Consider the following 27,923-nt stretch of genomic DNA (forward strand, 5'->3'; position numbering starts at 1 on the left):
GTCAACCATAACATAAAGAGTAAATTCAACATGACTAATGGTTATTTGGTCTGTCATCAAAGCACTTTAATCACAGAACTAAAAACCTTAGATCAATAAATTCATCAGATTTCAACCAATTCTCAGGTACTTGTGGCTGCTTAATTTTCAACATGTCTTACTCTTTCAGAGCCCTTTCTTTTTCATAAGTAACACAACACTGATTCAATATGTTGCCAGAGGTAAAAATAGCTTACACAAAATAACATTACTACACTGAATATTTAAAGGAAGAAAGAAAGAAAGAAGGAAGGAGAGGAGTGGAACGAAGGGACATCTTCATTCACCTGGTGCCTACCCCCAGGACTGGGGAAGATGCACGGCAGAGGCACAGACCCGGAGCGCAGTGCCGGGTGCTCCAGCACACTGAGCTGAACCCACAGGGGCCCCCCAGGACACTGAAGTTTTTAAGAGAAATACAGGCATGCTCAGCATCTGTCCAACCCTGTGTGACTTACTAGTCCCAGATAGTTCAATTTCAACACTAGATACAAATACATTTCTTTTAATGATGCCCTATCTTTGAGAAGCTGAACTTTTAGAAGCTGATAAAAAACAAGAACCATATGAAACCGTTGGTGAACAGTAAACGAGGGCAGTGTCTGACCTGATCCCACTTTGAAAAGCTGTACAGTACCCAACAGTAAACGTGTGCAATTACTAAGTAATTATCTTTATAATTAAATTTTTTAAATTTTAATTGCAAATAAAAATAATAAAATATATGTATAAAGTTTTCAGAGAGTTACTAAATTGTTAGGACATAACTAACCGCTTTTTAAGTGAAAGTAGTAGGCATATCCTTTTGGCTTCGGGCACAGTGAACACAATTACTGAATGATACATTGTGTCCAAGGTTTTAAATGTTCTCATTCATCCCAGACATAAAAATAAATTAACTACAAAACCTGCCAAGAATATATTTGTGATGGCAGTTCTGCCATCTCCTTTATTAAAACTAAAGATGGAGCCCTGGCTGGTGTGGCTGAGTGGATTGAGTGCCAGCCTGTGAGCCAAAGGGCCACCTGTTCGATTCCCAGTCAGGGCACATGCCTGGGTTGCAGGCCACATCGCCAGTGGGGGCACACAAGAGGCAACCACACCTTGATGTTGCTCTCTCTCTCTTTCTCCCTCCCTTCCTCTTTATCTAAAAATAAATAAATAAATAAATCTTTACAAAACTAAAAATGGGAATTTCATGTTTTGCTTATAGGATTATTCCAACTTGAACTGAAAATAATATTATTGATTTTCTCTGATAAAAAATAGATGTCCAATGAACAGAAATCAAACAATTCAGGAAACACTAGAAAAGATATATAACTTATAATATCAATATATAAAAATTAATTATATAAATATGTATTTGTATGTTCATGTATATGGATATAGATATACCAAATTTTTCAGACTGTAAAACACACCAGACACACCTAGGTTTTAGAGGAGGAAAAGAGGGAAAAATTTTTTGAAGCAAAAAATGTGGTAAAATATTTAATAACATAAATAATATAGGCTGCCACCCCCCTCAGTGAGCCAGGTATGCTACATTCAAACCACAAGACTCCCTTGTGGAGTCACCCCCCTTCCCCCCCAAATTTGGGGCAGGAAAAAAGGTGCATCTTATAGCCCAAGAAACACAGTATGTGTGTGTGTATACAAGCAAAACATTCATGTCATTTTACAATCTGCCTTTTAAAAAATTCAAAAATAAATAATGCCAATGAAGTTTAAATATATTTTAGCATTTTATAGATTCAAAGGAATTCATTCAAAGAATGGTTTGCTATATATTTAATATTTTAAGCATTTCAAATCAATAATAATCTAGGAGAGGAAAATTTTTAAAAATTAACATAACAACCGTAGCCGGCGATCAGAAGCGGACAGTGCAGTCCGTCCTTTCACAGGCCTCAAGCCTCAGTCTAAAGGGGGTGGACACACAGCTCTGCCCAAAACTCTGAAGAATGAGCATGGAGTGTTGTTGCCTGGTGCTGTCCTCACTGATCTGCTACGAAAAGCCATGAATCCAGTTTCCTTCATCGCTAGTCAGACTTGACATATTTTTATTATAATGTGAAAGACTGAATTGTGGGTTTTATTTAAATTCATGACACAGTAGTTTTGTTTGATTACTAGTTGGAACCTACAGGAAACTACATGGTACAGCAAGGTACTAATTCTCACTAAACATTGTAAACAATCGTATCGCACTTTTCTCCTCACTGGTTATTCCAGTACGAAGTAAAACAACCCATCGGCCCATCTTCTCTAGCCTTTTCCTTTGACTTCTCCATCATTTTTTGCATTGCTTGTGAACTTGAACTAATGCATACATCAACATTTCCAAAACTGAACTAACATGCACAGTTTGGGTTTTTCCTGATTCCTTGTCCACTCCTAAGTAAATTTCAAAATATTTTGACACAATGTAAAGCATAGGTGGAATTAATGATATTGAAGTAAAAATCTACACATTTAGGAAAACTGAATGGGTAGGTGCCTGTGGGTCCTAGGATAATGGTGAACATCTCATCTCAAATCTCACACCCTTCCTCAAAACCATGAAATTGATAAGAACCACACCACCTCCTTTCTCCTCCAAATAAATAAACCATGCTTTCAAGGGGCAGGCTTAAGGCACTCCTCGGAAAGGGGAGGGGGACTGGGGGGGACTGGGGGGACCAGACCAGCCTGGAGGGAAGAGGGCGCCACCCAGGGACTCAGTGGTAGGAGTGGCCTAGAGCAGTAGCATGATGGTGGGCGGCAGGCCCAGAGCCAGGGAGCCTGGAGGCAGGTGCTGGGCCTGCAGAGGTTGCCGTGGTGGACATTATGACCCAGTGGCCTTGGTTTGTCAGGAGTCTGTGCAGCACAGCTGTCACTGGAGACCATGGACACACCACACCCTCTGCCTCACTGTGGATGGGAGATGGTGACTGTCCTCAATCAGCAGATACTCTTCAACAGTTGATGGCAACAGACAGAGCGACTTCTTTTGTTTAACTTCTTTTTCTTTGGTTCCAGGCAACTTAGTATCTACACCCTGACAACTGCAACCCTAACCTCAGCCCCACTTGCGTTTCTGCCAAGACACAGGGACATGGGCATGGATATGGACATGGACGGCAGCTTCCTTCGCAGCCCTGCTCCCACCCCTCAGGCACCCCACTCCCAGATCCCCTGGGCTCAGGGCCACGGCCCCTGCCTTTCCACAGAGGACAAGAGAGGGTTTAGAAATGAGCGTATGAGTATGTAAATGAGTGTGACTGTGCATAAGGAATGTATGTGTGTAATAAGTGTGGGAATGATCTTACAAGGTTATGAGTAAGGGTATAGAGACTGTGTGTGTGTGAGAGAGTGTGTCTGCCTACAGTGTGCATGTGAGTGGGTTAATGTGTGAGGAGGGACATGAATGTGTGTACAAGGAGGGTGTGTGCATAAGGACTGCATGGTAGAGAGCTTTTGGATATATGTGTGGTGAGCACATGAGTGTGTACATGTTTTGAAAGACTGTATATGTGAGTGTGAACATGTGTGTAAATGTATGTACACCATTATGTATAGCTTTGGCCTAATTTATGGTTAGTTACAGTAAAGAGAGAACTACACTGTTTTAGTTCCTGTCAAATTTTAAAATATATCTTAACATTCCTGTTTTTCACTGAGATTTATTAAGCCATTAAATAAATGGGTTTGTTATACAGTGGTTAAATAGTAACTACAGCAAATGCCACCAGGCAGCGAGGGCTAGGTGGCAGGGCCTGCAGACACGGCAGGGCCTTCCTGGGGCCGGGGCCACGAGCAGCCACCAGGCTCTGCCTCGTAGCTGCGCCGTCCTGGCCAGCCACTCCAAGCGCCTTTCCATGTTTATGAGAAACAACTACAACTCAGAATGAGTTCTGAGGGTTTTGTGAGGGTTAATTTAAATACATATCAATAAATTTAAAATTAATTTAAGAATGTAGTCACTGCACAGTCTCACACATACATACACACTCATACACTCACTCACATAGCCAAAGTTCCTTACATCCTTGCACAAATATCCACACAATTATCTACTGCTCACATGTTAATACACACACACCATTTTTACACACTCACACACCTGTAAAGCCATTCCCACATGTCTTCCTATATCCCTTGTACATCTTCTTTACACACATTCACACACACAAATTTAAAGACTGATTCAGGGAGAGTGTAAAGTTATATTAAACACAACAAATTTCTAAAATTGTTAAGATTTACTTGTGAATTGAATAAAATTTTCACAGATATACAATGCTCTTTGATGTGATTGTAGATGCTTTTCTGATAAATGAATATATACTAAAATAAACTATTACTGGAACAGGAATAGCTTTTTTATCCTGTATTTTGTTTTTTTTGTGTGTGTGAGTATGTGTGTGTGATGATAACTATGCACAATGTTTGTATAACAATGGATGGCTTATAATGAGGATATGGACAATTTTATGTCTCTTTACACTTTCTTGTATTATGCAATTAAAAAAAATAATGTCTCTCATTTCATTATTTCCAAACATGAACAAATGCTCTTTTAAAATGTGCACGTATTCTTATTCATCATCTCAACTGCTCCTCAGAGATACTAAAAGACTTAGAATCTAGATGGCTGCTTGAAAGATACTGGGAAATATTTTTGATACTCGGCCAAATCACTTCTTTCTTTCTCCCATATCCCTTTCCAGTTTATCCTTTTCCTGCTTCAATTCAACTTCTAAAATAAACAATAAATAAATACTAATTCATGTTAGGTGCTTAGCATAGCTAGTACACAGATTTATTTTTCAAAGACTATTTAATAATGCTTTGGAAGCTACATCAATGGGTAGAGCACATAAGACCAAAATAAATGAATTGAGTCACCCTTCTGTGTCCACTGGTTCTGCATCCATGGATATAACCAAACAGGGATGGAAAATATTCAGGGGAAAAAGTTACCTCATTGCTGATGTGTACTATGCTGTTAGGCTTATGATGGTTGCATGTGTGTTGAACACATACAAACATTTTTTCTTGCATTATTCCCCAAATTATATAGTATAACAACTACTTACCTAGCAGGTACAGTGTGTAAGTTATTTGAAGTGACTTAGAGATGATGTAAAGCACAGGGGAGGCTGTGCGTAGGTTACATACAAAGGCTACACCATTCTACAAGCACCCGTGGACTTTGGCTCTCTGCAGACGTACTGGACCCAATCCTCCCACAAATATGAAAGGATGATTATATATATATATTTTTTTTTCTTATAAGAGAATGATAGCTTGGACTTTAAAAGGGACACAAAATGTAAACCTTGCTAGTTTTCTAAGATTGCACAGGTCACTATGAGATGGTTTTTCTTTAAGAAAATGTACAGTCAAGACTTCTGCATAATTAGCTCACTATTTCTTTTTTTTTAACATATATTTTATTTTTTTTATTTTTTAAATTTATTTATTTAACCTTTGTTCAAGTACAGTTTTCTTTCTTGTATTCCCAGCCCTGCACCCCCCCAGTGCTCCCCACCCCCCTCCCATCTCCGCCCCCCATCTTAGTTATTGTCCATGTGTCTTTTATACTTGTTCATGTGAGTCCATTCCCTTTTCCCCTATGATTCTCTCCCCTCTCCCCTCTGGGCCCTGACAGCCTGTTCCATATTTGAGTGTCATTGGTTGTATTTTGCTTGCTTGTTTGGTTTGTTTAGATTCCTGTTAATGGTGAGATCATATGATATTTGTCTTTCACCGCCTGGCTTATTTCGCTCAGCATAATGCTTTCCAGTTCCATCCATGATGTTGCAAAGGGTAGTAGTTCCTTCTTCCTTTCTGCAGCATAGAATTCCATTGTGTAAATGTACCATAGTTTTTTGATCCAGTCATTTACCGATGGGCATCTAGGTTGCTTCCAACTCTTGGCTATCGTAAATTGTGCTGCTATGAACATCGGGGTGCATAGGTTCTTTTGGATTGGTGTTTCAGGGTTCTTAGGATATACTCCTAACAGTGGAATTGCTGGGTCAAAAGGCACGTTCATTTTTAGTTTTCTTAGAAAATTCCATACTGCTTTCCATAGTGGTTGTACCAGTCTGCAATCCCACCAACAGTGAACTAGGGTCCCCTTTTCCCCACAACCTCTCCAGCACTTGTTGTTTGTTTCTTTGTTTATGATAGCCATTCTGACTGGTGTTAAGTGGTATCTCATTGTGGTTTTAATTTGCATCTCTCTGATAGCTAGCGATATCGAGCATCTTTTCATGTGTCTCTGGATCCTCTGTATGTCCTCCTTGGAGAAATGTCTGTTCACACTATTTCTGAAGTCTTTTTAAGGTGCACATTGAAACCGTACACTCTCCAACTGTGCTGTGTCTTATCCTTTTTCAAAGTGTGTACCTCCAGAAAGCGGCAACATGGATTCAAGTGTAAACAGCAGTTCCAAATCAACCACAGAGGAGAAGGGGGGGCCTGCTTGTACCCAAGGAATTTCCTGCAGTCTGAGCCAGTCAACGTGCCTGTCATTCACGGGTGGATGGCTGCTACCCACCAGAGAGGCAGCTCCCTGTCTCCGTGAGTGAGCCGTCATAAGGTGGCAGAACCAGGGAGCCTTGCTACACGCCTTCCTCAAAACTAGGATTACGGTTACAGCGCTGGTGTAGTTGTACCTATGGAAAAGCTCATTTAATCCCCAAATCAAACCAACGAGGTTTGCTGTCTAAATTCTCCCTTTATATATCATCTTTTGTTATACAAAGAACTATTTTACCTTCAAATGAGGTTAAACAGACAAATGTGTATTCATAGAAATGATGTCCTAATTCATTTTTAAATAAAATTATAATTTTTAATGACATAACAATACCCATTGTGTTCAAAATAGGACCAACAGACATCAACAGAGTAAATGGTCTATCAGACAGAAATAGATGAGTGTTTGTCTTCACAAATGTTTCCTACAAATAAAAAGTTATTTTTAAAACTCAGAATTTATGAATTTATTCAAAACATATGACTCTACTACATACAGGGCAGGGGCTATTTGTCATAGGGTAGAGTTTTCTAAAGTCTGACTAAAAAATTATTTGGCTACAGTTGACCATGCCTAAAAATACTTTTAAATTATCAACTATCAATTACCATTCTAAAAGTTGCTTGTCCTCCGCAGTTAACTGCCAAGTCTTGCACTGCCACGGCCTGTACTGCAGTTCCGACTGCAGCTGCTGGAGCAGCCTCACACTGCGGCCAAGCCACAGCTCCAGACTTTTCCTTACGACGGTCCCTTTCCTGCCCCCTGCAGGGAAGGTGGCAGTGGGCTTTGGAAGGTGCTCGTTAGGAGCATAGCAACCAGTCAAACCTCTACGCCTCTGATAACATCACTCGCCTGCCAGAGAGCAAAGACAGTGATAACTGGCCAAACAGGACTCTGATTTTTTTTGTGCCTGATGATCAATGTGACTGCTTAAGTATCCTAAGCTATTGAATTTAGTGATATAATTGTGATACATTTATACCCACCTAAGCTTATAGCAGCATCAACATTATCTTTTATGAACTGGTAGCATGTGTCCATATAAACAGCATGATTACAGGCTTTCTGTCTAAATTTGGTCACTGCAAATATGAAACATAAAACTAAAGGTGTGTTTTTCTTACTTCTAATCTGACTATGATAGTTCATTTCCCATGGAAAAGATGATGATAGGAAAAAGGAGAGAAAAATGTTTGTTTTATACGTTAATTTTAATGTGCCTCCAAACATTTGACAACAGACAGGAGAGGGCCCTTACCTGTCTGTGATCCCACAGGAGTCTATCTGAAGGCCACTGAAGTTTCCGAGGGAGCCCTGCTGAACGGAAATCAGGTCCGCCACTTCGGCACTGACAGAAATGCGTCTCATACACCCCTGAAACCCACCCAGGGGGTTCTTACATTTAGACCCAAAGCTGTTGTCAGGACAACCTGATAAACACAAAACAAAGTAAAACCAGGATATATCATAATGAGTAAGAATACAGTATCATAGAATACCTCATTAAAAAAAAGGCATTTGATTATTTTATTAAGTTAGGAGAGAAAAAAGCCCATTGCAAGTACCATTACTTTGCCCTAAATTACAAATTTCAATTTATACCAAGTATTTCTCTTTATTATCATAGAATTCATAGGAAATTACTGCTGTTACAATAATTAATATGCAAAGATACTGACTTGATTCAAATATTAAAATTATGCAGGTATTAGTCCAGAATTAGTCAGCAGTATTAAATTATATATAATTAAAATACAGGGACTTAGTCTTTTGGAACACAAAAAGAACAGAAATGACAAAAATGTGTACTGTGGATTAGAAAAGATAAATCAGAGGTGGAGGTGGGGGATGAATACCCCCAAGTTCCTCCTCCCTTCAGTGAGATTCCAAGGAATGAGCTCTCCACTGTCTCCCAGAGACGCTTAGCAGGATTAAGTCTCAATTTTCTGCAATGAGTATGTTTACTAGGCTGGATCTCTACAGGCAAAGAAAAATGTTGTGGGGACTTTCGCCAAGATGGAGGCATAGGTGGAAGCACTGTGCCTTCTCCCACAACCAAGTTTGAATACAACAAAGGGTTGGAGAACAAAGACACAGCCAAAGAACAGAAAATTGAATTATATGGAAGTCCGACAACAGTGAACCATTCAACTGGGACGGTAAGAGGGGCGGAGCCAGCAGCAGAGCAGGGTCAGGCAGGAAAGATCCCCCCACTGAAGCACATAGGCAGCCTGGACTAAGTCAGGGTGGGGGGCAGACTGACCACGGTCGTACATTCGCGCACAGTGAGAAGGACCACGCAGGCTCCAGCGGGAGAACCCAGTGGTGGAGGGCTGACGGCGGTGGCACATTCACGTGCAGTAGGATGAAATACGCAGGCCCCAGTGACAGTGGCAGCTTCGGCCACAGTGGCGGGAGGCAGAAGACGGAACCGCCATTGCTCCTCTTTGACCCTGGCCCCACGTACAGCGTCACAACCCAGCGACTGAGTTGCCCTGCTCTGGTGAACACCTAGGGCTCCGATTCTGATATGTAACAGGCATGAACAGGCCAAAAGATGGCTCAGGAAGAACTCAAAGCCCCAGAGCCGATAACTCTAAGCAACCAAGAAATAGCCAGCCTCTCAGATGCACAGTTCAAGATACTGGTCATCAGGATGCTCACAGAACTGGTTGATTATAGTCACAAATTAGAGGAACATATGAAGGCTAAACTAATTGACATGAAGGGAGATGCACAGGAAACCAATAGTGATGGAAAGGAAACTGGGACTCAAATCAATGGAATGGACCAGAAAGAAGAACGAAACATCCAACCAGAAAAGAATAAAGAAATGAGAATTCATTGTCTTTGGTTATATTTTGCTTGCTTGTTTGCTTTGTTGTTTAGCTTCCTGTTAGAGGTGAGATCATATGGTATTTGTCCTTCAACACCTGGCTTATTTCACTCAGCATAATGCTTTCCAGTTCCATCCATGTTGTTGCAAAAGGTAGAGAACAGGCTGACAGTGACCGGAGGGGAGAGGGGAGGGAATTTCAGGGGAAATAAGGGAGGGATTTAGAGGAACCTATATAAAGGATACATGGACAACAACTGAGAAGGGTGGAAATGGGAGGGAGGGGGGAGGAAGAGCAATAAGTGGAAAACTTACTTGAAGAAATAATAAAGGAGAACTTGCCCAATCTGGCAAAGGAAATAGACTTCCAGGAAATCCAGGAAGCTCAGAGAGTCCCAAAGAATTTGGACCCAAGAAGAAACACACCAAGACACATCGTAATTATGTTAGCTAAGATTAAAATGAAGTAGAGNACCCATCAGACTGTCAGCGGATTTCTCAAAAGAGACCTTACAGGCAAGAAAGGGCTGGAAAGAAGTATTCCAAGTCATGAAATCCAAAGACCTACAGCCAAGATTGCTTTATCCAGCAAAGCTTTCATTTAGAATGGAAGGACAGATAAAGTGCTTCTCAGATAAGGTCAAGTTCAAGGAGTTCATCATCACCAAGCCCTTATTATACGAAATGTTAAAGGGACTTATCTAAGAAAAAGAAGATGAAAAATATTAACGGTGAAAGGACAGCAAACTTACAGTTATTAACAACCACACCTAAAACAAAAGCAAACCAAGAGGACAGCTAGATCAGGAGTGGAACCATAGAAATGAAGAACACATGGAGGGTTAGCAACAGGGGAGTGGGAGTGAGAAGGGGGGAGAAGGTACAGAAAATAGCATAGACAATAGGTAGAAAATAGAATGGGAGGAGGGCAAGAACAGTAGAGGAAATGTAGAATCTAAAGAACTTGAGACACGTGGTTATAAACTAAGGGGGGGAGAATGGTGGGGGAGGGGTGTGCAGGTGAAGGGGAATGAAGGGGGGGAATAGAACAACTGTAATGGTGTAATCAATAAAATATATATATATAAATTTTTTAAAAAGAAAAATGTTGTGAAGTAATTATCTGAATAAATTGGGAAAAAATCATTTTAGTTTAAATTTATATCATTATAAATAATCTGTGTTCATGATGTTATGGCATAACCCAAATTTCACTGTATGTAAGGATTTTTTAAATCTTGATTTTTATTTTATTAAACACTCAAAGTTTAGAATTCCAAAAAAGAAAAGAAAAGAAAAGATAAATCAATAGTGGTGAAATACTTTTGTTTTTAAAGCTACCTATTTGGAAAAGAAGTTATATTAACTTGAAATAAAGTTACACTTTATTTAATTAAATATAAGAGCTGTATATACATGCATTTTAATAAATCATAATGACTTAATGTGGAAATATTTCATTGTTTGGTTTTATTTATACCTTGCCTCATAAAAGAATGTTCTTTTATATTGATTTTTTCCTAACATTTATCTAAGACCTGTTACTAATTATTTAAAAAACAAAGAACTATAATATTGACCATTATTGTCTCGGATTTAATGATGTTCTCTTTCTCTATCCAAGTGAAATAAATAATTTTATGGAGTATGAACACACATATTACACTTATGCATTTTTCATTAATCTTTCTTTGCTGTTATGGCTGTCAACCACGATTACAATTTCAAAGAATAAGAAATGAACCAGCAACTTCCTAATTCTGCACAATTCATGCCAGTTTTCTACCTGGGAATTTCTAGTATAATGAAATATTTTGACTGAGGATATTTACTTTTATTGCTTTGTTTACCTAACAAAATGCACTTACATGACAATTTAAGGCCAGTTTCATATTCAAAACTGTTATCAGACACTTGAAATTTTAACCAATGGAGAAAGTGAAGGTTCGAATTTAATTTATCAAGAAAAGATAATGAAAGCTCTTTGAGTATCCATTTATAACACACAGCACAATTCACATCTTCAATGTGTAAATTACTTCCATGGTACAGGACATGGTTACCGTATCTCTGTATGACTTCTGGATGACTTATTAACCAATTAAGAATGTTAAAATAAAAATAGAAAGGATAAGAGTTCAACAACACATGGGGCAACTACAATATGTCAGGAATATAAACAGCTCTGCTAATCTCCTTTTCTCCAGATGGTGTTTCCTGACACATTTCAAACTATATCAAAATAAAATGAATGGTGCAACATGCCTGTAGGAAACGAAACTAAGAAAACTTGTAGTCACAAGAACAGATCATGGAACTTTACACAGAAGCACACCCTCATACCACAGGGCATTTCATATTCCTAGCCACAATATTTAACAGCAAGAGACGCTAAGAACAAAGAAGGGTTCGAGGCAGGTTAGTCTCATTAGTCTGTGATAACAGGCATCCGTAAGTTAATGTAATGCAATAGCAGAGAGAATTTCAGCACTGAACTCATTTGAAATGAAAGTTCTAAAATATGAAGATTTCTGGGAAATACTTAATGCTGAATTAATGGATGGATCCATTACTAGAGGCAGTTAGCATATTAAACAGCTACAAGGATGACAGATAAATTATCACTGTGTGTCACTGAGCCAGAGTGAGATGTCGGTTTGACTCCATGGTGATGCTGCCAGTTCAGTGAATGGATAATGTTTGATCCACACATGCAGGAGCGTGTGAATTCTGCACACAGTTTGCTGTCTCTGGCTCATGCCACAGAATGTGTTAGGCAAGAGCACAAAGATTGTATAGGGGAATATACAGAAGTTAATCTGGAGGACTAGATTTAAAAGTTGTAATTTACAAATGACAAAAAGCGGATCATAATGCAGTGGGACTTTTTGAAAGGCATATATCTGAGGGGGGAGTTAAAAAAAGTGAAAAATAATAGACAGATAGTCTTGAAGAGCGCTTCAAGTTCAGGAGCAGCCCAGTCTCCCAACATGACTGTCACTTCCAAGACTGACACAGAACAGAAATGCACCCCAGGCTGTTGGAGCAGACCACTCCTTCACAGTGAGGCACTGAGGCCAGGTTAGACTGACCATTTGCTGAGAACTGATGGGAAGTGTCTCAGAACATTGGGATATTTATTTACTTGAAGATAAACCTGCTGAAAGATGAACCAACTAAGAGATGCCTTCCACCTAGGTAAAATGACCTAGTAATAAAGGGAGCTCTCACGCACATAGACCAGAAGGTTTTCTAGGGTGACCATCTGTCACAGTTTGCCCTGCGGGAGGGGTGTTCCCAGGACTCTGAGCTTTGAATGCTAAAACTGGGGAGCATTGGTCACCTCATTGTCAGTCTCACTCAGGCCATCAGGGCCCATGTGCCAGTCCCGCATTTTAGGGGACATTAGTCTAGCCGTCATCCAGCCACAAAGTAAAGTGATGTGCCCACTTGGACCCTTCTCCCCACTATCTAGTCCACTCCCAGAATCCAGAATTTCCAGCCCACCAGCCCTAAGTGGGCTTCTGGAGTGATGGACCACCTCTACCAGGTCCTAGAGGCATGAGGCTGGGAGGAGGCAGAACATAAAAGGCCTTCTGCTTTCTTTGGGGCCCTCACTCCCAGCCCTGGAAACATTAGGGAGCGCTGGAGTTCGCAGGTCATGTATATAGCGGCTAGAACCTCATGCCAGGCCAAACACATTCTGGTACTGAAGGGTACCAACTGAGAAGATGATTGAACAGAGATACCTAAGTAAACTTAAGATGGAAAAGCTTAAAAAATAACATTTTTTAAAAACTGCCAAAGTTGGAAATTTACTGTGGAAGCGTCTTCCACAGTACACAATTCAAAAATGTAGAACCCCCTTAACAGATGTCACATCATAAAAGGAAAAAATAGATCCCAAAATCAAGTCAGTGTTCACCTGGGGAGGTGAAAAGGTAGGGTCCCGGAGGGACAAATGGGCGTTGGGGATACTGTCTTTCTTAAGGTGGGCAATGAATGTGTAGATGTGTTCTTCTAAAAATAATTAGCACTCTTTAAATCATGTCGATCATGTCAGAGGTGAAGAACAGAGGAAGCTGGGTGTGGGCATACAAAAAGTCCCTGTACATCTCTGCAATTTTTTGGTAGATCTAAAACTATTCACAAATTCAAAGTTTGTTTAAATATAAGGGTGTATATCATATGAATCATAAGAAAATATTACAGAGTGCACATGTGGTCTATTTCACCATAAAATATTATGAGTGTGAATAAAAGCAATAAAAATTTCTACCAACTATAGGTAGTCATTGTTAAATCTTAACATGGATGTAAAATACATTAAGAATGGTGGTTCTATTTTCATGATTTACACTTTTATCCAGCCCATTATTTTAATCATTTCTTTGCATCATTTGACAAGATGCTTGTTTCTTTCCTTATCTCTGTTAATGCTCCCAAATCTTTTCCTTTGAAGTAAAAGCTCTTGGTTAAGTTGGTCTATGCATTTCACATCCCTTAGAGGAATGTGTTCCTGTGGATTACCATACAATCAATCATATATTCCATCAAATTTTATAAACAACTTGGTTCAGAAGTGTACAGATCTGCCCTGGCCAGGTAGTTCAGTGAGTTCCCGTGTCAACCCGATATGCCAAGGTTGCGGGTTTGATACCCCATCAGGGTACATGCAAGAATCAACCAATGAATGCATAAATAAGTGGAACAACAAAGCAGTGTTTCTCTCTCCCTTTCTCTCTCTTCCTTCCTCACTCTCTAAAATCTCTCTAAAACAAAATTTAAAAAGAAATGTAGAAACATTACTAAAGGAAGAACATATCCTTTAGGAACCTATATAAAGGATACATGGACAACAACTGAGAAGGGTGGAAATGGGAGGGAGGGGGGAGCATGGGGGGGGTGGGATGGGATGGGAGTAATAGACAGAAAACTGTACTTGAAAAATAATTAAATAAAAAAATTGGAGAAAAAAAAGAATTGTCTAGCAAAAGAAAGTAAGTTGTGTCAATGGAAAGAGAGTCTAGAGTGTAGAGATGATTGACATTCAGTTGATTTAGTGTGGTAAAATAGACTTAGTAAGGAAAGAGTAGAAAGAAATAAAGAGTAGGAAGAAAGAAAGAGTAAAAGAAGAAAGAAATATAAAAACTGTGTAAAATGTTTTTGAAAGAATAAAGTTCTTACTGAAATGTAAAAAAAAAAAAAAAGAACATATCCTTTAAGATTACTGGCACAATCACAGTAATAGATTACGTAGGGATTTTGTTTGCTTGGTTGTTCTTCCTATCAGGTGAATGATTCACGATCTGTGGGCTTAATATCAACTCTTAGAAAAGAATCTGTATTTTATTTTCCTCCTTTTTATTGACTATATTAGAGAGATACTGGTTAACAAAATTCTATGGGTTTCAGGCACACAGTTCTACAACACATCATCAGTACACTGTATTGTGTGTTCACCATCTCAGTCTCCATTCATCGCCATTGATGAGGAGAGTGGAGGGATGGGGCAAAAAAAGAAAAAAAAAGGAAAACTCATAGACATTAACAACAGTGTGGTGATTGCCCAAGGGCATGGTGGGGGTAAAGGGAGGTGGAAAAGGGGATAGGGGGATAATTGGTGAATGGTAAAAATTGGGCTTTCCCCCAAATTTAAAAGTGATTCTAAAGAGAAGTAACAATTAAAATTTAAAATAACAATATGCCCTAACTGGTTTGGCTCGGTTGGTTGGGTGTCGTCCCATAAAATGAAAAGTCACTGGTTCGATTCCTGGTGAGGGCACATGCCTGGGTTGTGGATTCAGTCCCCTGTTGGGGCACATATGAAAGGTAAACCAATTGATGTTTCTCTTTCCTTTTCTCCCTCCCTCCCCTTATTTCTAAAAATAAATAAATAAAACTTTTAAAGTTAAACTGAAATAACAATAAGATATACCTTAAGTTGTGATTAGAAATAAATCTCACTACTGTTTTACAACTTTACCTTTCTAAAGACAAATAACATTTTATTTCAATTTTCAGTGCTAAAGATTCATTTCGACTTTCAAAGTTTCCTTTTCAAGCTTTTAGCTCAATCAAACTTTCACTGGACAAGTAAATGCCTCACTTGTTGTTGTTCTCCAGGAGCAATGGCCCGGTGTTGAAGGCTGCCGCCCAAGTTTCAGCAAATACATTCATTGTTGCATTATTGCTCAGCAACGAGAAGCAGTTTCTACGGCTAATTAGGTCAGATCATTTTGTCCATTGGCATAATATTGCCCTTCCATAATGGGCAGGAGGAAAGCAATAAGGACGCTCTAGAGATGCTTAGAGGCACAATCAGGAAAATATTGTAATAAAACCAGCCCACTAAATCAGAAAAAAAGACACATAAGGACCACTTAATATTAGGGAAATAAAACAAAGTTTGAAAGTAAGAACTGAAGAGGTTGGCCTGATTTCAATCAATCTCATTATAGAAACTGTAAACATAAGTTCACCTCAAATAAATACATTTTAGGTCACACTTTGTCATCCTGTTCCATTCAACATTTCCGTGTTCAAAGACAGTGAGACATTATTCGACGGTGTAGAGGCAGGCACAACATGGTGGCATCCCCAAGACACAGAGGTAGTAACTGCAGATACCGTTCAGTTGTCCATATGGCCACATCTTCTCTTACCTCCAAAATAATAGGTGCCCCCTGAATAAACCTGCTCAAGCCCCAGGAGGGCAGCAGCAGAGGCCACCTGGCCATCCACCACCATGCTCAGGTGATTCCTTTTGGCAGATAAGGAGACGGAATGCCACTGTCCATCATTCAGTCCAACACCTAGGGGAGATAAAATCAGCTACAAGAGTTACATCTCAACAGTGAACAGTATGAACAGTTGGTGAGAAACAGTAACATGTACACCACTCAATCAAGTACACCACTCACATCTGTTATTAAGGAGAAAGAAAAAGGAAGAGAGGAAAAGGAGGCAAGCAGCAAATCTGCACTCTCGACAGGGAAAATGTGCATTATTGTCCTCTTTTCTGAGGGCCTAAGTAGAAAGAACAAAATTTCCAAATTCAGACCATCCTAAATGGTTAAAATCTCCCAATTTTCAGCTTCCATCATGTAATTTAGCTTTTAAAGGGAGGGGTTTGGGGAGAGCACAGATAAAATTATTTTTCTGCTTTGGAACACTTGAATGTAAGCATTTTTTATAATATTATAGTGAACAAAGTATATCAAGTCTACTGCTACAAAATATTTGAAGAAACTATAATGAATACTAAAAGTTTACTAGTACAAGAAAAAGTTAAAAAATAAAGCAGTATGCAAAACTATATTTCCCAAGTTAATCCTCATAATTTGCAGGTTCCATCTTGGCAAATTCACCTGCTTGCTATAATTTATTTGAAACCCCAAAATCAACACTTGGGGCACTCTCGGAGTCATTCAGAGAAGCAGAGCAGAGACGGGTGCACATGTTTATAGCTGAAGTCAAGCAAGGCGATGCTTCTAGTTTCAGCTCTCTAATGTAAACATGTTTGCTCATAGTTTTGTGTTTTTGTTGGTGATGTTAATGTTTAAAAGGCCCTCGAGCAAAGTGATGGAATCTGTCTACGAAGGCTATGCTGCACCTTCACATCATATGCATCTTAGATCAGCTTCCTTCAGGCACTGCATTGCTGCTGGCCATGACCTCTATGTTAATGAATAAAATATATGCATATTTTATATATAAATAAAATAAGGTGTCTTTAAACAGAATCACCCATAAAGAAAGACTATGTATGATGGGTTGACAAAATGTGACCAGAGGCCCTAGGAGCAATGGTTCAGCATTTGCTAATCTGGTGTTCAGGTCAACCTTATAGAACATAACTACTGTGAATAATGAGAACTGACTCTCTATATACCATGCTAATTGTAGTCCTAATTTTTATATGAATAAGGGAAAGCATTGAAAGAAAATAACCTAAAATAGTAGTTTTTGCATGAAGTTAAATTGGGGTTGTTTTTATTCATTTTTAAATATTGTTCTGTCTTTTCCAAGTTTATATACACAATCAAAAATTGCTTTAACTAAAAACCAAGGTTTTCTTATTGCCCCTGGTCCCTCCTAGAGCAGCCCAGTGCCACGACTCTGTGAGTGGGCACAGGCTTTCCCGCTTACACAGAAGTACATCTCCCAGGGCTCTGCGGCCAAACACTCAGAGGCAGGTGGGATTGGGAGCACCTCTACTGTGGGTTTACCAGTAAGCTTCACATTCACTAAATAGTCAACTCTGTATGATTCTGCAGATCAAATTAGTAAACAAAAATGTAAGTACTCTACTAAACCCAAAGGTCATGGGTCACTCTTCTGATATTATGTGCAATTTATTTCCCCAGCTATACAAGCTTTCAGAGAGAAAATGCACAGAAGCTCCCTTAGGTGATGAAATTCTCTGCCCTGGGCTCATTTGGGATATATAACACAAATTCCATCCTGGGCATCGAAGCTCATTTTTACATTACATCCATGAAGCAAAAAGAGTTTCAAAGACCCGGCTTGGTTTGGGTTTGTAGAAGATAATGAGAAAGACCTGAAAACTGAAAAATGAAGAATGCAAGTTAGATACTCTTAGACATATTTTCTAAGAGTAGACTCTAAAATAGACGGCTGAATAGTGTTACAGAGTCCCTGATGGTATGAGATTGGACTAAAATAAATCAAATGTCCCAGATTAGTCATCCGGTGCTTCCTCTATGAGAACACATTTAGAGCGAAGGTCCCTGTACTGAGTTTTGCATGGCAGGCAGGCTTCCTTCCCTCCCTGCCCCACTGCCTGTCTCCTACCACCCTCCTTCGAAGCACCCACGGGCCTTACACAGGACTCTACTCTTGTTACTTCATTTTAGGCATTCCACTGGTCCAGGATAGGGCTTCTCCAACTGCCTGTGGTGATGGACATTTTCTTTTCTGATCTACTGCAGACAGATGCTTTTACAAAATGCACTCAAAGTGAATTAACTTAAATAAAGAAGACATAGTAAAATACAGGCCCACTGATCACATGTTTAGATACTGCTATAGCAGTTCCTAAGAGCTACCTCTCTACTTTTAGCCCCGTCTGGGTAACAAATGCTGTGCTGAACCAGTTTACTCCGGGAACCAATCTCCAGGTGCTCCCAGGTGACTGCCGGGTTAGGCCCCCTGCAGGCCTAAGTCACAGGCTCCAGAACTTCTTTTGTCCATATGGTAGCCTATTTAAATGAAGAACAAAGACTTCAAAGACAACCCACTCAGTTGTCTGACACAATTTCATGTGCTCATCTACTCAGCTAGCAGGTTATGAAGTCTGACTGTGTTTGTGCGGAAACCTTCAGAAAGCTGTTCTCAAGCCTCACTGGTGATAAACATCATTCACTTGTGATGAGGGGATTTATTACCCGTCAATGGGTTTATTACCCAAATTAAATAATGAGGGACTTGTTTCATTCATTTCACCTAACTCTCCATAATGAAGGGACCTGTTTTAAATCAGATTCTGTTTTGTAAAATGTATTCCTCCTTCCCATTTTTAGGCGGGATGAGAAGTGAGCCCCTTTCAAGAGCTTGCAAAAGCAGGAAAGGAGGAGGAATTCACAGAATCTGTGTTCCTTTCTTATTTGTGATGTTAGGTAACTAAATGCTAATTCTAGTGCACTGCTCCCACCACTGATCATTTTTGAGTTTGCGGGAGGGGGAATGTTGTGGGTATAATAATGCACTAATAATAATGAGTTTTATTTTTACTGAACTATGATTCATAACAGGTACTGTGTGCTTTATATGCATTGTGTCATTTACTCTTCAACACTGCTATTATTTCCTCCTTTAACCATGGAGACAATGAGGCTCCAGGAAGATAAACAAATCGCCCAGGGTAGCATTCAGCTGGTAAGCCATTTCCAAAATCCACATTCCTCTGCCTGCAAGTCAAATGCTCTCTTTACCTTTTTGTTCACATCGAACAATTAACTGAGAAAGAGAAAAGCACCAGCTAATCACTAGGAAGCAGCCTGCCCACTCTCAGAGAGGCCTTGGTGGTGTGAGCAGTTGGCCAGCACCCAGAGGAGCTAGGCCTTCGTTCCTCCCACTTAACATAATCTCAGAACAACACCAGACAAAGTCACTGTGTGACTATAAAATGCTCCCCCCCAAAATCTACTTTGTCACCTCATCAAAGTACACACAAAAGCAAGGTACTGTGAAAACCACAGAAATACCAACAAAACTGGATAATATAAATGGTAATTGATTTAATTTTTTTTTTTACTTATTTCATTTCTCTATCCTTGTGGATAAAACTCACAAAGATACCTACTTCATACAACCACACTTCCTGGCAGCTTTTCACCTACAGCAATTCTCTACTTCCTTGAAACCTCACCCAAACCAGCTAACACAACCCCAAATCCAACAATTTTCCAGGGTGTGTGTTCTTGTTGCCATGAGCAATAAACACTACTTGTCTGATTACTGGTATGATTACTGTGGCTTTTGGGTGGAAAGCATTGGCAGTTCCAAATGGAATAACAGAAGAATGGAATAATGAATGGAAGTGTATATTATAGGTAGTCAGAGAATGGGACTTTTTATCAGAAACCTCTTCCACTTCCTCTTCCTTTCTCTCTTCCTCTCTCTCCTCTCCTCTCCTCTCTAATTTCTCTTCTCCTTCCCTTCCTCCTCCTTATCCTCTTTCTCTTATTTCTTCCCTCCTTCCTATCATCTCCCTTGCCCTCTCCCCACCACCTCTCTTTCTTCCTCATCTTTTCAGGCCTAAACCATGTATGTGAACACATAAAATAGAGCAGAAAGAAAAAGCTTTACATCTGCTCTTTGTACATAATCTTCTGGTTGTACTCCTAAATTGCTACGGAAATATTGTGATGTCTTAGCCACCCTTATTCTCTGATAAGACTATAATAGGCATCCAGGGAGTATGGTGTATAAAGAAAAAGAAGCCTGCTGTATAAGGTTCTTTGCAAAGGTACAAAAGACAAATTATACAGAGGCCATCACTCAAGGAACGACTGGAGTGTTCTGCCTGTTTCCAAATGTCTTTAGTGCTCTGGAGCAGTGCCAGAAATCCCTACATCCAGAAGAAGAGATCAACAGCAACGGAGTCACTGTGGGGGATTTTAATACCCCACTGTCACCTGTGGACAGATCTTTCAGACAAAAAAAAATCAACAAGTCACCAGCTACCTTAAATGACACTGCATCAACTGGATTTAATTGACATTTACAGAATGTTTCATCCCAAGGCAACAGAATCTATATTCTTCTCAAGTAAACATGGACCATTCACAAAGAGAGACTATATGGTAGAACACAACATAAGTCTCAACAAATTCAATAAAATTGAAATCATGTCAAGCATTTTCTTGGACCACAGTGGCTTAAAATTAGCAATCACTAAAGAAAAAAACTCAAAACATTCAAACACATGGAGACTAAATAACATGTTATTAAACAATGAATGGGTTAACAATCAGATCAAGAGAAAAAATCAAAAAGTACCTGGAAACAAATGAAAACACACAACAACCCAAAACCTATGGGACCCAGTGAAAACAGTCCCGAGAGGGAAGTTCAGAGCGTTACAGGCCTATCTAAAGAAGACAGAAAAATCTCAAATAAACAACCTAACCCTACACATAAAAAGAATCAGAAAACTAATAAACAAAGCCCAAAGTGAATATAAGGAAGAAAATAATCAAGATCAGAGGAGAAATAAATGACATAGAGACTAAAAAAAAAATCAAAAGATAAATGAATCCAGGAGCTGGTTCTTTGAAATGGTAAACAAAATTGATGAACATTTAACCAGACTCATCAAGAAAAAAAGAAAGAGGACCCAAACAAATAAAAATCAGAAACAAAAGAGAAGTAACAACTGATACCACAGAAATGCAAAGGACTGTAAGAAATTACCATGAACAACTACGGAATATGCCAAGAAATTAGACAACCTGGGCAAAATGAATAAACTTCTATAAATATACAACCTTCCAAAACTGAATCAGGAAGAAGCGAAAAACCTGAATAGACCGATAACAACCAGTGAAATTGAAGCAGTAATCAAAAACTCCCAGCAGACAAAAGTCCTGGACCAGATGGCTTCACACGTGAATTTTACCAATCATTCAAAGAAAAACTAACACCTATGCTTCTCAAATTAGTCCAAAAAATGTCAAGAAGAAGGAAGACTTCCAAACTCTTTTTACAAGGCCACTATTACCCTAATTCCAAAACTAGGTAAAAACCCAACAAGAAAGAAAGTGCAGACATCTCTGATGAACACAGATGCTAAAATCCTCAACACAATAGCAGCAAACCACATCCAGTAATACATTAAAAAGACCATACACCATAATCAAGTGGGATTTATTTCAGGGATGCAAAATTGGTACAATATTCACAAATCAATAAATATGATACATCACATAAACAAAATGAAAGACAAAAGTCATATGATCATATGAATAGATGCAGAAAAACCATTTGATAAAATCCAGCACCCATTTATGATTAAAGAAAAACCACTCAGCGAAGTGGTAATAGAGGGAGCATACTTCAACATCATGAAGGCCATGGAGGAAAAAACTACTGTGAACATCATACTCAATGGGCAAAAACTAAAAGCTTTCCCCTAAGACCAGGAACAAGACAAGGCTGTCCACTTTCACCATGGTTGTTCAACAGAGTACTGGAAGTCCTAGCCACAGCGGTCACACAAAAAGAAATAAAAGGCATCCAAATTGGAAAGGAGGAAGTAAAACTGTCATTATTTGCAGATGAGATGATATTATACACAGAACACTCTATAGGCTCCACCAAAAAACTACTTGACCTAATGAATAAATTCAGCAAAGGAGCAAGATACAAGGTCAATATTCAGAAATCGATCATATCTATAAAAGTGACAAAGATTGAAAATATTTTGTGTCATGAGGGATTTTATAGTATTGCTAATATGTAATGTGCTTTATGATTTGGACTAATAGCTTTTATATTTCAAAAGTGGTATAAGTTGATATAATATTTTCAAGGAATTCCAAATGACAATTTGAAAACCTGTGCATCAATTAAAAATGTAGCCTGAAAAGTCAGACATGCAGAATTCAGTTCTTCCTAAACACAATTTAATTTTTATTCTAATGTCAAAGCTAAAACTTTTGGGGTTTTAAGACATAAAAAATCAGTAATTTATGTTTCTAGTAGCTGAGAAAAATCCAGCCATCCTTTTATAATGGAAAGATTCAGTGTAATGTGATTCTAATCTACCAGTAAGTAATTGATTCTTTTTTTAAGACTCATTATAATACATCCTGAAAACTACTATAATTACTGAAAACTGTACATGTGAAACATAGGTGGGAAGTCTTTCCTGATGACAGAACAAACTGAACACTCAGCCAACTACCATTTAAATAGTCTACTTTCAAACACATTTAAACGAGCAAATGTGTATATTTTTATAATTTATAAAAATTAATATTTTAAAAGAAACTGGAAAACGGGGTAGGAGAGTTGGTAAGCAAAGGCCTACTTGCGTTATCTGAAGTATAACGATTTTTTATACTGACAATCATATTTAGTCTAGGCTTACTGTTTGCTAGAAAACAATCTTACCAAGTCATATGATATAATAATAGATTATGTTGTACATGGGTCTAAACATTAATTTAGAGATTTTCAAATCATCCATGGTATTCTCTATAGACTTACACCTACTGATTTATTAAATATACATGCCTGCGAAGTGTTTAGGAATGAACTAGCTTCATGGGGCTCACTACAGTAACATTGTTCGGAAGCAGTTTCTTCAAAACGTTGAAAATTAGGGTATGAATAGAACCACTTCTGAAGATGTCAAATAAATCACAATAAACTACATATTAACAGCAGGCTTACATTTTTAGGCCCTCAATTTAGGGGACTAACTAATTATTAATATAACACTGATTTATTTCCTTTGTCAAGCCTGCAAACCTACCACATTTTGAGTATTACATTAAAAAGTCACAGCATAGTACCTCTCAAGAATTATAATTAATATTGAACTTTTAGCTCCCACATTTAAATTGCAGTGACAGATTATCAGCAAAAAAGACATATAAAGATTACACATTTGTGTACCAATTTGTATACTTATCTTCCTTATATTTAGTTTCCGATTACATTCAAACATTTTGTCCTCTCCCAGTCATAAGCTATTAATTTTGGACACAGTTAATACAGAGAAGTAATACAATGGCATCTTTAAATTTTTTTTAAAGATCATTTATTAACCTGATGCAGCAATATACCCCAATGTGACCTCCAGTTGCTTGGCTGAAATGTTATTCCATATATATTAAAATGTGATGGAGATCCCTTGTCATAATCTATATAATTTTAATGAAGAGGCAAAAATATCCTTTACCCAAAGCACTGACCTAAATTAGACATTAATTTTCCAGACGCTCATATAGTCTCCTTAGTTATATTACTTCGAATCATTAAAATGATACTGTATTGCCCAGAAGTAGAGAGAATTGCTTTTGGTGTCCAAACGAGGACCTTTGCATGAATCTTTCCATCCTCTCTGTATAGAATATATCAGCAAGTAAAGTTACTCTGACTTAGTATTTAGCTTTTTCACCGCCAATATAGAGACATACACATAGAACCAAGAAAGACCCCCCTTTCTCTCGCCAACCAGGGAAGACTAACAGCTGTGTTAGACAAAGCCAAGTTTTCCACTGAAGACATCCAGTAAACTTCAGGGTCCATTTCACAGTCTTTCATTTTTTTTTTACCCAAACACATTTCCTGAGCATATGTTGATTTATCTGGAGTGGGCAAGAGGGTCATAGAAGGAAATTTCTACTCCCCCGTAAGTATCATTTGAGTTAATAAGAACTGCTGGTGTGGAGCCATATTTGAACAGAAATTAGAATCAAGTTCCTCTAAGGAAGAGTACTGATAATCTTATTACCTTAAGTATTCATTTACTAAACAAATATTAATTTGGGGTTATGCATAAAATTTCACGGACAAGGGACAGAGAGAGAATCTTTCAGAAGCACACGCCCTGCCCATGAGAATGCACTGATTACCTGCTGTGATGTCACTGGATAATTTTCCTGGCTGGTAGACATTCAGCTTTAGTTTCCCGTCATTAAGGAGGAGAAGGAGACCCCCTGAAAGCAGTGGGAGGTCACCAAAGAGCAGAAGCCCTGCATTATTCCAGGTTCGAAACTGGAAAGCAGCAGCAACCTCCTCCACCCCGGAAGGGCCCGGCAGTGCTAAGTAGCTCCTGGGGCTGAGGAACGTCACAGGCACAGACTGTGGTTGTGAACAAGAAAATGACACATTTCCCTGGGAATAAAGTCAAAGAAAAAGCTTTAAGAATGAGTCACATCACATCAGTAACAGAAACTGAAATATTCACAAAGGCTATTTATTGATCTCAAACGAGCCTCAATTTAAAACAATGAATTGCTATAAACATAAAAAGTCAAATTCTTACCACATGTCTTAAAGGTTCTTCAGATGCAGTGACTATGATCAGACACATCTTTCTCTCCCCACCTCTCAGCCTTCCCAAAGCCACCTAGCTCGATGTAACTGAACTCAATAAAAAGGTATCTAGGCCAACTCCTTGTTTTTGTCTTTTACTTGGCTTTCCCTTTTCTCTCACTTCACCTCTTTACTGCCTGTGGTTTCTAATCTATCCCATCAGGTAACCAATATTAATGAGTTACTGTCTTCCCTTCCATATTTTATCATGTTTTCTCTGTTCCCATCAAATCATATGTAAATAGTTTCAGTTACATGTTCAATTATGTGTACATACACACACTTAAATACATGTTGATGAATACACACATCTAACACTGGACATTATTTGGTTTACAAAAATAGGAGCCATTTACTGTAGCACGATTTTGCCATTAAAGTATAGCTTGTGGAAATCATTTTGAGTTATCTGACATAAGGCTAATTCCTTCTTTTTCCTGATTGCATAAAATTTGATTATGCAAATGTTCCGAGTTTTACTCAATTGTTTTCCTGTTAACGTGAACTTTGTCTCCAGGCTTCTCATCTCCAAACAATGCTGCCACGAATGACTGTGGAGAAGGTTCTAAATACAGAACTATAGGTACCTACATGTTTGAAATGTTTTAGCAAGCATTTCCAGCTTCTTTTTCAAGAAGTGAAAATAGAAAAAAAAGGAAAAAGTTAAAATACTTCACCCTTCCACCAGTAATAAGTGAGGATAACCTTTTCCCCACATTCTTGGCAGAATTAGATATTATAGACCTTCTAAATTCATACAAATTCAGTGACAAAAATGTCAAAGTAATAGATCATTCTTATTTACCTTTTATTTACCTGACTAATAGTGAAATCTCAGCATTTTTCATGAACTTGTTGATCATTTGGACTTGCTGTCCTCTGAATGGTCTACAGATCCTCTGCCTTTTTAAATTTTTCCATTTTTTTCAGTAGATTTTATATTGGACACTATGATGTACGATGTACTACTGATATGTCCTTTTGAACTATTTGTGTTTTTTTCTTATCGTTATGCCTTTGCCATCAGTTTTACATGTATTATTTTCCTTTTTTTTAAGAAGGGATTTTTAAAATTTTGTTTATTTATTTTTTAGAGAGAGGGGAAGGGAAGGAGAAAGAGTGGGAGAGAAACATCAATGTGTGGTTGCCTCTCATGTGTCCCCTACTGGGCACCTGGCCCGCAACCCAGGCATATGCCCTGACTGGGAATCGAACCAGAGATCCTTTGCTTCACAGGCCCATGCTCTATTCCACTGAGCTACACCAGCAGGGCTATTTTTCATTTAATGGTTTTAAAATAGATCCTTAGGATATATTAAATTGTATTATTTTTTAAATACTGTCTATGAAAAATTATTTTGCTATTAGAGTAATATATATATTTAAAGATTTTAAAAATTATATTTAGAAAGCATAAAACATATTCCTTCATATGCTTCAGAAATGAAGACAAATATTTTTATTTTTCCTGGAAATAAGCTTTAATAAATTTTCCAAATACAAATAGCAAATCCTCTTACCAATGAAAAGTGGGTGTTAGTTGCATGAGCAATTTCTGGAAACTCACTTTGCCAATCACACACACACACACACACACCTACCCATAATATTTTATTTTCCTTTTAAACCATTGTCCCAATTACAAAGAATAACTATTTTTAATTTTTGCTGGGTGTTATACTCATGTAAATACTATCAATTCACATAGTGAATTAGGAATAAAATATTTTGTAAACAATAAATATTCCTATGAGGTGCTTTAGGATTTGCATATTCAACATGACCTTACATTTACATCACTGAATTTTAAACAATTAAATAAACATATTCAAATGGATATGTGTGTGTACTTTTTGATCATCAAGCTGGTTAAGTTGGAAACCATATTATCAGAGTCCCCTTTGCCAGATTCTGGTTAAAAGTTAGCCAAAAGGGGAGCTGGCATGATATCTCAGTTAGAAGTGAAATGTTGACTCTTGTCTTTGGCTCTTGTGTGTGTGATGAGCACAGGGAAGGACGACCTCAGAGGCTGGGTCCAGCTCATCCTTCACAGCCCTCCTTCCCGACAGCAGGCCTCCACCTTCCAGCTCCTCTGATGGTTAAGTTCCAAGTCCTGAAACAGATCCTTTGTTCATAACGCTCTTGCGTAGCAGTGCTGCTCTCCCAACTGAACCCTGATCAATAAACCCAGTTACCTTCAAATTGTGCTGCATTTACACAGAATTCGAATACGATGCAGCCTGACCGACATGGCCATCAGGGCAGATTGGCAGACCTGTCTGCAATGTTGTAACAGCCTATTAGTTTCTTTAATTTGTTATGAATGACCATAGCAAAATACAAGTTTACATGGATGTTATCTGATTCCAGGAAGGCAGTATGCTTGTTTGGAGAGTTTGTCAGGGAATGTCTTACTAAGGAGATTAAAGAGCAGAAGAAAAGGCTTCCTTCAAATGAAGACTCTCTTACCATAACGATGATCTGTGGTTTTTGTCGCTTGGCCAAATCAATGATATCCATTCCATTATAATAGAGATTTTCTAAACACCCATTAAAATTCTTACGTGGGAATGACACTGATTTCCCAGGTGCTGAAGTCCCTCCAAAGCTGATCTTAGAAAGAAAAATAGCATCAATAATATTGTGTAGTGATTTGCAGACAATCTGCTTAAATAATTATGATTAGTAACTATAGCTGCAGTCATCACATAGATCATTTTTCATCACCCTCACTGCCATATTGTTAATTTCAAATGGAGACATTTTAAAAAATTAAGATACAGATTTTAAGACAAATGTATACAAATTTAAATGCATTTAGTTTTCATTTGCATTAGAGTTTAATAAGTCTTACAAGTTGCTAATCACACTGAGATTTGATATTTATTGGTTGATGAATATGAACATTTTTCTATTCATAGTAAACCTTGATCTGTTTAA

General features: G+C 38.3%; 1 protein-coding gene across 1 annotated transcript in view; it reads right to left on the minus strand.

Moving 5' to 3' along the window:
* The window catches only part of CNTNAP4 (contactin associated protein family member 4), a 252,791-nt gene that overhangs the window by 70,338 nt on the left and 154,530 nt on the right, over nucleotides 1-27,923 (minus strand). Inside the window, exons 7-10 of the mRNA XM_037063587.1 lie at nucleotides 27,453-27,596; nucleotides 24,521-24,782; nucleotides 16,076-16,225; nucleotides 7,833-8,004 (exon numbers count right to left, since the gene is read on the minus strand). Of these exons, the coding sequence (XP_036919482.1) occupies nucleotides 7,833-8,004; nucleotides 16,076-16,225; nucleotides 24,521-24,782; nucleotides 27,453-27,596 (728 nt within the window). The remainder of the gene's footprint in view (nucleotides 1-7,832; nucleotides 8,005-16,075; nucleotides 16,226-24,520; nucleotides 24,783-27,452; nucleotides 27,597-27,923) is intronic.

Source organism: Sturnira hondurensis, unplaced genomic scaffold, assembly GCF_014824575.4.
Source record: "Sturnira hondurensis isolate 20B ecotype Veracruz unplaced genomic scaffold, ASM1482457v3 Scaffold0014745, whole genome shotgun sequence".
In the NCBI taxonomy this organism is placed as follows: Eukaryota; Metazoa; Chordata; class Mammalia; order Chiroptera; family Phyllostomidae; genus Sturnira; species Sturnira hondurensis.